The sequence below is a fragment of the Trichechus manatus genome, unplaced genomic scaffold (assembly GCF_000243295.1).
Source record: "Trichechus manatus latirostris isolate Lorelei unplaced genomic scaffold, TriManLat1.0 scaffold00107, whole genome shotgun sequence".
NCBI classification, from domain to species: Eukaryota; Metazoa; Chordata; class Mammalia; order Sirenia; family Trichechidae; genus Trichechus; species Trichechus manatus.
The window spans coordinates 6,040,525-6,055,352 of record NW_004444043.1 but is presented as its reverse complement, the minus strand read 5'-3'; the positions used below and the strand labels follow the sequence as shown (position 1 = coordinate 6,055,352).

Genomic DNA, 14,828 nt, shown 5'->3' with positions numbered 1-14,828 from the left:
GGCAGTTCGAATCCACCAGTCGCTCCTTGGAAACCTTGTGGTACGGTTCTACTCTATCCTGTAGGGTTGCTATGAGTCGGAATGAAATCTACGGCAGTGGGTTTGGTTTTGATAGGGTGGTGTGGCTAGACCTTTTTTTGAAAAAATGTATATTTATTCTTGGAAGAATAAGATATTGCAATTATTAACGATGATTGTGAGGCTGTGATATTGTGTACAAAAGTAATTACTGTGCCCATACAAAAAATTATAGGGATAGATGTGAGAATTAATGTTGACAGATTGCAATAGCTAATAACTTTTCGAAAACCATTTTATCTTTTGTGGGATTGCCTTCAGTGAAATTGCATCATTGCCATTAAGCAAATCTTCAAGCCCAGGAGATGAAGAGAAGATAAGTCTTGACCTCAGTCAGTTTCTATTAGGGAGAAAGGAAAGCTTACTAACTTAGTAGCAATACCACCACAGGAATACCTGTGCTGACAGAGCTAGTGCAGAATATCTTGCTTTCCCTCATTTTAAAGACAGCGTTTGTTTAGTGTTGCAAGAGTCCAGCAGGCTGCCGTCGACAGTGCTGAGGAATTGTGGTTCCTGCCTGTTATGGATTTTAGTAGTATGGCCATTTGGCTTTATGCCAAAATGTGTATTTGGTAAATTTCTAAAATAATTGTCTACCCCAATGAAACAAAAAAATTCACAAAACTGTACTTACTTTATTATGTACAGTGTACTCAGATCTTTTCTGTTCCATTTAATTTTTTAAAAAGCCACTAAATTCATTTCACATTCTACTGGTTGGTCATGATCTGCAGTTTAAAAATGTTGAGACTCGCTCTACTCTGGGAATAGTGAAACAGTTAGGGAGGGGTTATGTTTGTATGTAGTATTTTAGTCCTACGAAAAGACACTGTAGAGGGTTTTCTAGTTATGTATGCTTTCCAGAAATGTAACTTAAGATTTCGAAGGACTGCTAAGGCTTATGAAAACTGGATTACTGCTACTGCCAGACAATTTTCTACAGTGGTTGTACCAGTTCACATGCTTACTGCAGTACTTGAGAAATCAGTTGCTCTGTATCCTTGCTGACACTTAATACTGTCAGTATTTTTACTTTTAACCACCATAGTGGGAATATAGTGGTTATCGTAGCCATTATAAATGAAGTCCATATAAAGTGTCTCGTGCTTCCTAACTTTCTTAAGCAGAAGATAAATGAAATTGTCATGTTTAAAGTCTGATATTTTGAATAGTTACTTTTCTTGTTGCTTATCTTATGTCTTTAGCCATTCTGAAGACTATCCATTATGACAACTAGCTAACCTTTTTTAACACTGTCTTGCTGACTTTATTGCTTTCTAGAAGCTTCTCCTCCCCTCCTTAATCAACAGAAAATAGATTAGAAATTATGTATTTGACTTTGTAAGCCAAAAGACCTTCTTAGTGCTGTTTTAAGCCTCAGAGGTGCACAAATACATATTCTGTTTTCATACTCAGAAGCAGAAAATTCTCTTGCCCTTTGCCTGTAAAAGACCTTGTCCCAAATTCCCTTCCTTCCAGTTCACTAGTCTCAATCCCCATGGACAAGAATTAGTTTACTGGAGTCAGCTGAACTCCAGAAGAAAATACAGGGTTTGGCCGATGACTGGTAGACTCACCGTTTCTTTATAGAGGCAGAGATGGAGTTGGAGAGAAAATAAGGAAAGGTGTGGCTGGCTGGCTGGCAAGGTGAGGAGTCAGCAAAGTAAGAAGCCAGCAGGGGCCTGCTGCTGCTGCTGCTGCTGCTGCTGCTGGTGTGGTGGGAATTTGCTTATCTTGCTTACAGGAGTCCAGCCCTACTCAAATCTTTTTCTTTTTTTTTAAATTTTATTGTGCTTTAGGCAAAAGTTTACAGTGCAAATTAGTTTTTCATTAAAAAATGTATACACAAACTGTTTTTTGACACCGGTTGCAATCTCCGAATTGTGTCAACACTCTTCCCCTTTCCCTTTTCACCCTGAGTTCCCCTTATCCATTTGTCCAGTTTTCCTGTCTCTTTATGCCTTCTTGTCTTTGCTTTTGGGCAAGTGCTACCCATTTGGTCTCGTATACTTGACTGAACTAAGAAGCACATTCCTCACCTGTGTTATCGTTTGTTTTATAAGCCTGTGTAATCTTTGGCTGAAAGGTGGACTTCGGGAGTGGCTTCAGTTCTGAGTTAGCAGGGTGTCGGTGTACTCAAATCTTTAATGCCATTGACATGCTAGTCCATGCTAGATAGACATAAAGCTTCAAGATAAAAGATTGAGCCTCTTTCAAATTTTAATTCAGGGTGAATTCCAGGTAATTCACACAGTCTTCTCAGCCCCACTTTCTCTCTTTGTTATATGTAACCAGACTTTCATGAGACAATGATTAAGATGGAGGGAACCTGAAGACACCATCTAATTTAGCCTGCCTGCACGTATACATGGACACAGCCAACCACTTTACATCATTTGTGAATCTGCCTTCATTAAATAAACATGATCAGTGAATTAAGTGTCATTCATTATTAGTCTCTTGAGAGAATACCCAGGATTGTTAAACTGTGATCATGAAAGTCATCTGTTTTTCTTTTTTTAAATGCATTTCTTCATATCCCCTGGCTGTTTCTGTTCTATTCTTCCATTTCCACTTGACTCAATTGTGAAAATGGGATAAGTTGAGGTGGAGAATTTTTGTAGTATATGAGTTAAGACGGATCCACAAGAGGCTAATGTCCTCACATTGATAAGCATGATCATGTATGTAAAAGTATGCATTATACAGATAGAATGTTCCCTTGCATAATAGCCTGAGGAGTTGTTGGGTGTTCAATGTTTAGCATAAATCAAAATGCAAATAAAATTTATACTTACTTCAGTTAAGAGCATTTTGAAAGATATAATCACAAAACTCAGTGGTTTAAGCATACTGAACATCTGTTTTCAGGTTCTTTATATCGAATTGTAGCTAAGCTCTTTAAATTGATGTATCTTGTTTTGAAAATCAGCAGCAACATATTACGTGGCTGCCTTTTCTTCAAGGAAACAAGAAAGTGCTCTCATTATTGATTTTGGTCAAGAGTGGACTGCTTCCTTGTGGAACTTCTCTTTGGAAACTTCGAAGTAATCAAGATAACTAATCTCCACTCTCAGAGAGAAATTTGAGTCAGCAGAAATATTTCTCCAGACATCTCCTCCTTTCCTTTCTCCATGCTGTGTGGGTGTGGGTAAAAACAAACTCCAAACAAAAAAAAGTTTTCATTTTTGCTTCTCTCTTAACCTCTCTGCCTAGTAGAGCAGGGGAGATGTGGCACTGGAATTCAGACCACAAAAATATACGCACTACACTGAACTGCTCTTCTATATTAGGAAGTTTAGAAAAAAGAGTATGATCCACCCCAGTATCTTTACTGTTTTCATTGTTCGTAAAATTAGCACATGCTCAGTGTAACGGACAGAAACAATACATGTGAAGTTGAATGTGAAAATCCATAATCGATGATATCATTCAAGGGGTATGTGAGTGTGTTTGTTAACATGCATGGGATGGCACTTGAAATACTCCTCTATAATGGGCTTTATTCACTAAATGTGTTGTAGACTTTTTTCCATGTCAGTGTTTGTGGATATGTCTGCAGCATCCTTTTCTTTCCTTTGTTTTTTAAATTAATTTTATTTACTTGTTGTTATTGCTGAGAATATACACAGCAAAACACACACCACTTCAACAGTTTCTGCACATACAATTCAGTGACACTAATTACATTCTTCGAGTTGTGCAACCATTTTCACCCTCCTTTTCTGAGTTGTTCCTCCCCTATTAATACAAACTTACTGCCCCTTAAGGTTCCTATCTAATCTTTGAGTTACTGTTGTTAATTTGATCCCGTATAGATAGTTCTTAAAAGAGCATAATGCTCAAGGCAGACATTTTTTTAACTTAGTTAAGCTGAACTATTGCTTAATTTTAAGAAGATTTCAGGGGACATTTTTGGTTTAAAGTTTAAAGATTATCTCAGGGCAGTCGTTTGGGGGGTGGTTCATCCAGCCTCCCTGGCTCCAGAAAGTCTGGGGTCCATGAGAATTTGAAATTCCATTCTCTGCAGCATCTGTTTTAAATGACTATCTATTATATGATTATTATGTAAATCAGAGTTGATTTACATAGTCTCCTCTTGACAGACATTAAGTCATTTTCAATTTTCTGTTGTTCTAAACCTGCACCACTCAACACGGCAGCCACCAGCCACATGCAGCAGTTTAAATTAATTGAAACTAAATAGTACTAAAAATCTAGTTTCTCAGTCACACTAGTTACATTTTAGGTGCTCAAGAGCTACATGTGACTAACGTAGATACAGAACTTTTCCATCACTGCATAAAGTTATATTGGACAGCACTGTTCTAAGCTAATGGTCTTCAGACTTCTTTGATTGCATAATAGCCTTTATGCAATCTCTTTACCCATCCATGCTTCATTCATTCAGTGAAGTATTAAGTGCCTCTATGTGCCAGGCAGTGTGCTAGGTGCTTGGATGTATCATTCATAAAACAACAAAAATACCTGCCCTCATAATACTTACATTCCATTAGCTAAAGGTTTTGAGTACTCATGCCCAATAAATGTATATGTATTTATAAGTTGTATGTGTGGATATCACATATACTTATATATACATACATATATATGCTGTCATGTTAATATATCATGTCGTTGTTGGTTGCCCTCAAGTCAGTTCTGACTCATGGTGACCCCATATGTGCTCCATAGGGTTTTCAAGGCTGTGACATTTTGGAAGCAGATTACCAGGCCTGCTTTCCAAGGCATGTCTAGGTGGGTTCAAACTGCCAACCTTTTGATTAGTAGTCAAATGTTTAACTGTTTCTTCCCCCAGGGATCTTAATGTATCCTAAAACATATTAAAAAATAGGAGTGAAAAAGAATGGGATAAAAATCTAAATAATTTCGGAATTAGTCTTCTTGTATCCCACTTTGGAGGGCACCGTTTTCAATGACATGGTGTACAACATGGTCTCTAAAGTTTTGTCCAGTGCTGAAACTGTGAACTGTTACCACATTCTAAATCGGTAGTCTTTCTATTTTAATATCTTTCCTAAATCTATTTCATAAAAGGCCATTTCTTGCTAACTGTAGTCTGTTTCCTGTGCTGTTGGAGTTTGTTCATTTATTTACGTATTTATTTAGCAAACATTAAGTTCATACCATATGCCAGGCAGATACTGGGAAAGGTTCATGTCCTCGAACGAGACAGGCCAGCTACTCAGTGACTATAATACAGGGTGTTATGGAAACTGAGAAGAGGGACATACAAAGAAAGGCATTGGTTGGTGGAATGAAGGCCAACACTCATGACCATGACTTCCTGTTTGCTGAGGTATTGCACCCTCTTCTCTGTTTGGGGACTTTATGGAATCACATATTTCTCCTGTAGGCACTGTCTTAGTTACCTAGTGCTGCTGTAACAGAAATAGCACAAGTGGATGGCTTTAACAAACAGAAATTTGTTCTCTCACAGTTTAGGTGGCTAGCAGTCCAAATTCAGGGTGCCAGCTCTAAAGGGAAGGCTTTCTCTCTCTGTTGGCTCTGGGGAACGTCCTTGTCTCCTTTCAGCATCTCTGGGCCTGGTGTTCCTTGGAGATCTCCATGAGTCTTGGCATAACAGGTTACAATTCAAGATCAGAAATGACTCAGGATACAGTTATTCGGTCAGGACAGCTTCTCAGCCATACCCGTAGGCAGGCCTTTCTCTTTCTCTCAGCCCTCAGCACCTTGGCCTCTTGGCCTGGCCTGATCCCTGCCCTGCTTGGGCAAGTGTTACAGAGCTCTTTAGCTCCGTTGATAAGTGCCCAGAGGGCACCCCACTCCACCAGTACGCCTCGGCCTGAAGGTGTTCAGCTCTCCAGCTTGTTGGGTTGGCAAGCCTAGCTCTGCCAACAAGTGCCCGGAGGCACCCCTACTTTACCAGTATGCCTCCTGCCCAGAGGTGCTCAGCTCTCTTGCTTCATGGGTCGGCATACCCACTGTGCTGACTCCTGCTGGTCTCCTGGTTCTGCTGCTGCCTGGTTCTGTACTGCTGGTTCGCTGCTGTCACTTCTTGCCGTCTTGTGCTGTCTCCGGTGTTACAGCTCTCTGTCTCTAGGTCTAGGAGGTTCTCAGAGCAAGGGACCCCGGGTCCAAAGGACATGCCCTGCTCCTAGCTCTTTCTTAGTGGTGAGGTCTCCTCCTCTCTGCTCTGTCCTCTCTCTTTTTATCTCTTGTAACATAAAAGGCATGACTCGAGCAAGGATGTGACCTGAGTAGGGCTGTGAGGGCCGTGACTTGAGTCACGCCCTTTAGTAAGGATGCGACTCAAAATCACCCCACCCTAATCCTGCCTTGTTACAAAATACCACAACATGGAGGACAATTACATCAGCTCACAAAAATGGAGGACAACTACACAATACTGGGAATCATGGCCTAGCCAAGTTGACACATATTTTGGGGGGATACAATTCAATCCATGACAGGTACTTTTTTCCTCTATGATATTTTCTTTTTCTGGGAAAAAATAAAATCCTAAACCACTAATTTAAAAATATTAAATCACTGCAGATTGTCACATTAATATCTTTTTTGTCTTATGACGCTCACGTTTATATTTTTAAGTTAGATTTTAGGATTGGAAGGGCTCTATACGGGACAAGAAGGTAAGTATGATAAATTCTGTAGCTCCTGCTACGAGAAAGGAGGAAGCAGAGTAGCCCCCAGAGGTGTGTGTTTATTCCTGTGTTCATTTAACAGAAATTTAAAAATACCTCCTATGCAGAAAGCAGTTAATTCTAGAATTTCTCACATGGGGTTTTAATTAGGGAGTTCTGATGAGTATAACAGATAAAGCCATTTAGAGCAAAATTAGAAATGAAAGAATTGATTGTGTGTTGTTTTTCTCCTCTCTGTTTTAGGGCAAGTTAAAGTCTTCAGAGCTCTGTATACGTTTGAACCCCGAACTGTAAGTATTCAGTTTTTAACTTTTAAACTGACATAAAAACCTAAGGTATTTCATTTAGACACTTCCTCTGGCCTAGACAGTCATCCTTTTTTTTTTTTGATAAAACCAGTTGCGATCGAGTGGATGTCTACTCATGGTGACCCCATATGTGTCAGAGGAGAACTGTGCATCATAGGGTTTTCAGTGGAAGTGACTCAGTGGAAGTAGATCACCAGGCCTTTCTTCCAAGGTGCCTCCAGGTGGACTTGAACCTCCAACCTTTCAGTCAGCAGCTGAGTGAGTTAATTGTTTACACTCTGCAGGGACTCCTAAAAGCCAGTTGCTGTCAAGTGACTGTCTGGTCATTTCCCAGCACGGTACAGAGGTCTGAAAGCTAAGCTCCAGGGTGATTTGCTTATCCTCCTCTTCTCAAAGTCATGTGTCTGTCTTGTGCTGGTTCTTCCAGTGTGGTGACACCACCCTCTTTGAGTCACCAGGTGACCTCTGTGTAAAGCACAGTGACCATGTCTTAGTCATCCTCTCTCTGAATCTCATTCTAACCTCCCCTGATTCACCTCTTGACCCTCTGCCTCAAGCTGACATAATGACACCTTTGCCAACCTCCCATAGGCCTTTGTACACCTCTGCTGAATGCATTTCCCATTGGTATAGTTACTGTCATCAGTCCATAAATCCACCCATTTCTCCATTCTTTAGTAAGCATCTACTATGTGCCAAATAAGGAGCCATGGAGCAATGGTTAAGTGCTCAGCTGTGAACCGAAAGGTCAGTGGTTTGAACCCACCAGCTGCGCCGCAGGAGGAGGACGTGGCAGTCTGTTTCTGTAAAGACTATGGTCTTAGAAGCCCTATGGGGCAGTTCTACTCCATCCTACAGGGTTGCTATGTGTCAGAATCAACTCTATGGCAGAGGGTTTGGTTTGGGTTTTGGTATGTGCTGGACACTGGCATTGGGGATAGTGCAGGGAACTACACAAAGGATGGTTTCATGGAGCTTGCATCCCAATGGGAAGAGAACGACAGTCAACAGAGAAAGGAAGGTGACTGTTGGGCTGATAAGTTCTGTGAAGAGGAGGGACAAAGAGGTCAACGAAGGGACTAAAGAGTGTTGTTATTATTATCATTTTGACAATAGTGAAAACCATTTTAATTACTTACAGACAAAAGACAGTGTACAACAGGAAAGTTCCATCACAGGCGGTTTGGGTGGGGTGGAAAACTTCCATGCGTGTCCGCTCTCTTTGCACTGTGGACGAAGGACCCCGAGGATCTTCCCCCACCTGGTTTTATGTTCCAGGAATTGTGTAATTTCACTGCACAGAGTGCAATGCACATTTTCCTTCCTGTTCACCCGAAGAGGGGGTAGTCAGACATGGTGACGCCAGCCTGGAATTGTTAAGAGTATTATTTTTGATAGAAGTTTAGTGATGGCCTTTCTGTAAAGGTGGCATTTGAATAGAGACCTGAAGGAAGTGAGGGAGGGAGTTTTGTGTGTGCCTGGGGAAATTATGCGCAAGGAACATCTCTGGTGGGTGCTAGAAATAGCAGGAAGGACAGTCTGGCTTGTAAAGTAATGAACAAGGGAGAAGAAGGTAGGAGATGAGTTCAGAGAGGTGGAGGTGGAAAGGAAGGGCAGATCATGAGGGACCTAAGAGTCTCATTTGGCTGATGCTCTGGGTAAGTGGGAAGCCCTTGGAGGATTTTGAGTATAGGAGTGATCTGATAAGTTTTAGAAGACCCACTGTACCTGAGGTGCGGAAAACCATCTAGGAGAACAAGAGTGGAAGCAGGGTGTCCAGATAGTTAGCGGGCAGAGGAGAAAGAAACCAAGATGAGAGACATGGACATGCTTGCAATGACTTTTCTCCTTACACGCTAGAGACTAGAGCCTTCTCTCTGTGGCAGCCAGCTTACTGTCAGCTTTGTCTGGGCTTGCCCTGGACCCTGTGGTCCCTCAAAGTCAGAGGCACCCAGAAAGTGGCACTGAGCATTGATTCACTGGAATCAGGCCAGGACCTGCCTTCTAATCCCAAAGCTGCTATTTACTTGCAGTGTAAATTTACTTAGACCTTCTTTGTCATTGATTTCCTCATTTGAAAGTGAGAATAATATTAGCTATTCTGTTGTGAGACTGGAAATGAGATAAATATTTAAAGCCTGCCCCTTGGTGATGCCCGTAAATGGTAGCAAGTTGTATAGCTAGTAAGAGGTACGTGTGTTCAGATGAGCTCTCGTAAGACTTGGTACCTAAAATGTTTCTGAAACAAGAAAGAGATTGGGTGAGTAGAGGTAGGTCTCTCCATTGTTTGTTCCCCTCACCAAGAGGTTCCAAGCATATCTGTCCTGTATTGGTGAGGTTGGGGGACAGATGGGAAGTGTAAGGCCCAGTAGTTGTTGACTGTATCCCCTGCTCATAGGGAGGGCTATCATTTCATTGATCTGATTGTCTTTTTCAATTGTTTCCTAGGTTGTATGACGCCTGAGGAGGATTGATGGGGGAGGTGGGAGTAGGGTCCTCAGCTCTCCTCCTGGGCCAGTCACTAAGTAGACCATTGCCCGCTTCCTCCCTAATGCCAGAATGAGACCTGCGTTTACTCGGTTTTGAGACCTGAGGTTACTCTTGACTCTTTCTTCTCTCTTCCTCCTGTGTCCTGTTGGTCATCACCTTTGTCCTTTCTCACCGCCCTGTTCCTTCCTCCTTTGGTTCCTTATCATCTTGTGTCTTTACGAGCTTCCAGCATACTGACTCTAGCCAGACTGATTTCCTTAAAATGTTGCTTTGACCCCATCTCTTGACTAAGAATATGTGTGCCCCACAGTCCAGCCCACCTTTCCAGCCCTGCTTTCCTCTGTTTCCTTCTTAGACCATCCTGTCTAGATCTGACTCACAGTACAGGCCATCTCGGAACCTTTTCTGGACTCGTGGCATTGAGTCCCCTCTACACTCAAATTAAATACTTGCTCTTCCATAAAGACCTCTCTGCCCACTCCAGCTAGAAGTGGGATCCCTCTCTCGTCTCTCACCTTCTAGTGTTGGTGTTTCTGTTCTGTTCACTAGCACATGTCTAGGGAGGCAGTCTAGTGTAGGGGTTCTGAGCCTACCCTAGATTTCAGGACCAGCTCTGCCTCTTAGCAACTGTGTGACTTTGGGAGAATTTCCTAACCTCTCTCTGTGCGTCAGTTTTTTTGTCTATAAAATGAGAATAATATTAATTTCATGAGGTTTTAGTGAAAATTAAATGAGATTAATTGAATAAAGTGGCTGTTACTATTAAGGAGTCCCTGAGTGGTGCAAACAGTTAAGCGCTCAACTACTAGCCAAAAGTTGGTGGTTCGAATCCACCCAGAGGCACCTCAGAAGACAGGCCTGTTGATCTGCTTCTGAAAGGTCATAGCCTTGAAAACCCTATGGAGCAGTTCTACTCTGCACCCATGGGGTCGCTATGAGTCAGAATCAGCAACTAACAACAACATTACTATTAAGGAGTAATGATTACTATTAGAAGAAGAGGTTGCTTTATTAGTAGAACTTAACAAATGTTTTTTGATTGGTTGATGCATTGATTAATTTACCTCTAATTCTGCTCCAGGATGAAGTCTCCATTGCTTTGTTTTCTTAGTTATTGTTGAATGCATACGAGAAAATAGATATTTAATTCATTAGGCTTTTGAACACTCAGTATTTAAAGTTGAATTGTAGTTTTTAATACTCCTGGTCCCAAGGATCCTACGCCACTAAGCAATGCTGCTAATCCATCCTATATGTACCTGGTAGTCAATAGTAGCTGCCCCAAGGCCGCTGCCCCCACACTCTGCCCCTTTCCATCTCCCTACAACCCAGCTATAAAGGGGTAGCGTCGGGGAGAGCAGGCGGCCTGCAGCTCCCGTGGAACATCCTAACTGGTTAGCACCCATGCTGTACCAGTTGTTCACCATTTTGAGTATCATCCCAGAACTAGGTTAGTACTAAATTCCTTTTCTGAGTCAGAATTTCTGTTGGACAATGCTGGGAGCCCAGTTTGATCTTTCTCCCCCATCAAACAGTGGCCATCTCCTCCAGAGGGCTGGATATAGCTCAGTACATCCCAAACTGACCTGGCCTCCTTCAAGTCATTGGCACCAGGAAAGCTCGAAGGGCTGAGCTGGACTCAGAGGGACTGTGGCCGACAGGAACAGTACCCCTAGAGAGTCCTGAGCCCTGTTTGTAGCTACTCTTCTACCCTATAGAGATGCTGGTAGCAGTACTGACCCTAGCCTTGGTGGTCCACTGAACAGATAGAACACTGAGCAGCTGTAGCTCCTGGTTCTTCTAGCCAACCCATTTTGCATCTGTCTTGCTTGAAGGCGAGATAGTCCTGGCATGGCCCAGCCCTGTTTAGTTCTTATCCTACCCTCCTTCCCCTGCCCATCCAATAACAACATCATACAGACATCTGGGAGGACTGGATAGACCAGTGAAGAGGCTCTGATGAGGACAGCACCGCATTGCCTGTGTGCTGGAGGCCTGTTGATCTCCAAAAGGAAGCCAGCGGGACCTTTCTTTGCTCATGGAATGTTTGCTGAGCGTCGCTAGGCTTATAGCACCATGTGTAGAGGAAGGAGCTGTGGACTGGGAATTCAAAGGCTCAGGTAGGAGCCCAGGCCTCCACCCACTAACTGAGTAATTTGGGACATGTTCTTTAACCTTTCTGAACCTGTTTGTAAAATGGAGATAATATCCATGACCCAGCCCTGCCTAATGGGTTATTGTGAGAATCAAAGGAGGCCAAGCGTGCTTTGCAAGTGTAAGGTGCTGCTGTTGTTCTGTTGTACTGCATTCTGTGAGGGAGTAACATTTTTCTATGGCCACCAGCTTTTAATCTGGTCATGTGCCATGACCACCAATTATACTCATAACCCTTTTGTATGAGTGATAGCATAGATGGTGGTCTTGGTTCAAGTGTGGGTTCCACCATGTACTTGTTGTATGGCCTTGGACAAGTTCCTCATCTGTATAACATAGTGATGAGAATAGTACCCACCTCATAGGATTGTGGAGTCCCTGGGTGGCGCAAAGGGTTATCGTGCTTGGCTGCTAAATGAAGATTGGAGGTTTCAGTCCTCAAAAGAGAGGCCTAGTGATCTACTTCTGAAAAATCAACCATTGAAAACCCTATGGTGCACAATTCTACTCTGACACACATGGGGCCACCATGAGTTGAAATTGACTCGACAGCAATTGGTTGTTTTTCATAGGATTGTTGGGGAGGGTTAAATTAGTTAATATTTGTAAATGCCCAGACTACTGCCTGGCACAGAATAAAGCACTGTAAAAGTGTTCACTAAAAACTTCTACAGAGAATTTTGGTTTTTTTTTTCTTTTTATTAGTTTTTGTGGGCTCCAGATGGACAAATCTGAGGAGTTTCAAAACTATATCACAATTTTTCTAAAATTGTCCTTAAAAGATATATTTGTATTAATCAGCAAAATTCATACCTTAGAGTGGGCATGTACGTGACCAAGTTTGTACTCATCACTGTAACATCCCAGCGGCCAACAACTTACTTGTTCTGAAACCTCTGTGGTTCTTCAAGGAGAGAGGAAAGGAGGAATGTGGTTAAAAACCAAAGAACAAGCTGGAAATAACGAAGTGCTTACTTGATTGTGTCACTCTTTTCCCATTTCTGTCCTATGAATATGATGCCAGGAATTTAAAACTAGATTCTCATTGAACAATTTACATTAAGTGTCCTGCTAATGGAAACCCTGGTGGCATAGTGGTTAAGAGCTAAGGCTGCTAACCAAAAGGTCGGCAGTTTGAATCCACCAGACGCTCCTTGGAAACTGTATGGGGCAGTTCTACTCTGTCCTATAGGGTTCCTATGAGTCGGAATTGACTCAATGGCAACAGGTTTGGTTTTTGCCCTGCTAGTGGTTTCTTAATGGAAAATGTGAATATTATAGGTAAAATCTAAGTTTATTATAATCATGAAGTTACCTTGTCTTCTGTACTACCACCAACAGTCTGAAGAATTTGGTGGACCACCTCCATAGCGAGGTTAGGAAACACTGCCCCTAGTTTCTCTGGAAGAAGATATTTTACAGGTAATGGCATTGTGCATCTGGGAGTTATTGATTAAAACAGAGAATAAACTCTCCACTGTCATTTCTCAGGATGAAAAAATAGCGCGACCTCTTTTTACCTGATTGAAATCGACCGCCATGTTGTTGTCTTAGCTGAAAAACAAGTCTGACCTCATGGTGGCTTGTGGCAGACACCACTATTGTGCACCAGCCATTAATTTAAAAACTGACACAGCACTGAGAAGTATCAAAATGACCGTGCTTAGTGACATTTTCCAAATGATGCACTTTATCACGCCATGACGGACAAGAATTTCTTAAGATATTAAGAGTTTTAACTGTTCTTGACTTTATTACTTTTGTATGAGAAAGACAAATCACAGGGTGTGTGTGTGTGCATTTTGTTTTTTAAGCTACTTTTTCATGATGTGCCTTTTTGTTTCAAGGGTGAATGATCTTACTCAATGTAGAGATTTAGGCAAACTTGACTTTCGTGATTTTAGGAGGAGGCTAAAACTTTGGAAAGGGATGATTCCTTCTCTGAAGGCACTGATTGAAGAAGATTCATTGTTAAGACTGAGTGGGTGAGGTTAACTCTTGGGAAAGTACAGAATAAGGTAGCCCACAATGGCTCTAAGACAAGAAAGATTTTCCAAGGCTTTGAATTCTTTCAGAACTCCAGGGAACTCAAAGTTACTCAAGAAAAAATGCTGTTGGTCACATGTATCATATTTTTCTTATACCATTCCACTGTTTTCATTCTTCCCTCCCATCCCTTGTTGCTGTTAGCTGCCATCAAGTTGGCCCCTGCTCATGGCAACCTTGTGCACAACTGGATTTGATTGTGGTGATCCATAGGGTTTTCATTGGCTGATTTTTCAGCAGTAGATCTCCAGGTCTTTCTTCTTAGTCTGTCTTAGTCTGGAAACTCCAATGAAACCTGTTCAGATTCATAGCAACACACAAGCCTCTGCCAGATGGGTGGTGGATGCGCATAAGGTGCATTGGCCGGGAATCGAACCTGGGTCTTCTGCGTGGAAGGCAAGAATTCTACAACTGAACCACCACTGCCTGCCTCCTATCCCTTGTTGTTGTTGTTGTGTGCTGTTGAGTCTGTGCTGACTCATAGCAACCGTACTGGATAGGGTACAGCTGTCCCATATGGTTTTCTACACTGTAATCTTTACGGGAGCAGATCGCTGGGTCTTTTCTCTGGCAGAGTGACTGGGGGATTTGAACCACCTACCTTTTGGTTAGCAGGTGAGCGCTTAACCAGTGCGCAGCCCTTAGTGCCATCTAAAGGAGAGATAGTCAAATGATGTTAAAATTGCCAACCTTCCTGTTAAGGGGGCTGGCCACTCTCTCCAGCTGAGATGCTGTGATGGTGGAGAGTAAGTCCTCTTTCTGGCCTCTCTTTGGGAGTGGTCCAGTTTGCAGCAGGGAAATACTCAAGGAAATAGTTTGTTTCTCTAATCACTTTCTATATCTATCACATATTACTAGTGATATTGATCATAGATCATCAGAACATTTTAGAGTAAGATTAGAGACAATCTTAGAGGGCTTTACTTTTTTCTCCAAAATGCCTATTTCAGATGATATTAAAGTGTATGTCGACAGGTCTATGTATAGTTTGTGCTGTGTATGTCTACCAGTTGCAGTCACATCAATTCTGACTCATAGCATCCCCATGTGTGTCAGAGCAGAACTGTGCTCCCTAGGGTTTTCAGTGGCTGATTTTTTGGAAGAC

The 14,828-nt window shown here is 42.1% G+C and overlaps 1 protein-coding gene across 1 annotated transcript in view; it reads left to right on the top strand.

The window, feature by feature from the left end:
- The window catches only part of OSTF1 (osteoclast stimulating factor 1), a 61,351-nt gene that overhangs the window by 18,605 nt on the left and 27,918 nt on the right, over positions 1-14,828 (top strand). Inside the window, exon 2 of the mRNA XM_004383286.2 lies at positions 6,969-7,015. Within this exon, the coding sequence (XP_004383343.1) occupies positions 6,969-7,015 (47 nt within the window). The remainder of the gene's footprint in view (positions 1-6,968; positions 7,016-14,828) is intronic.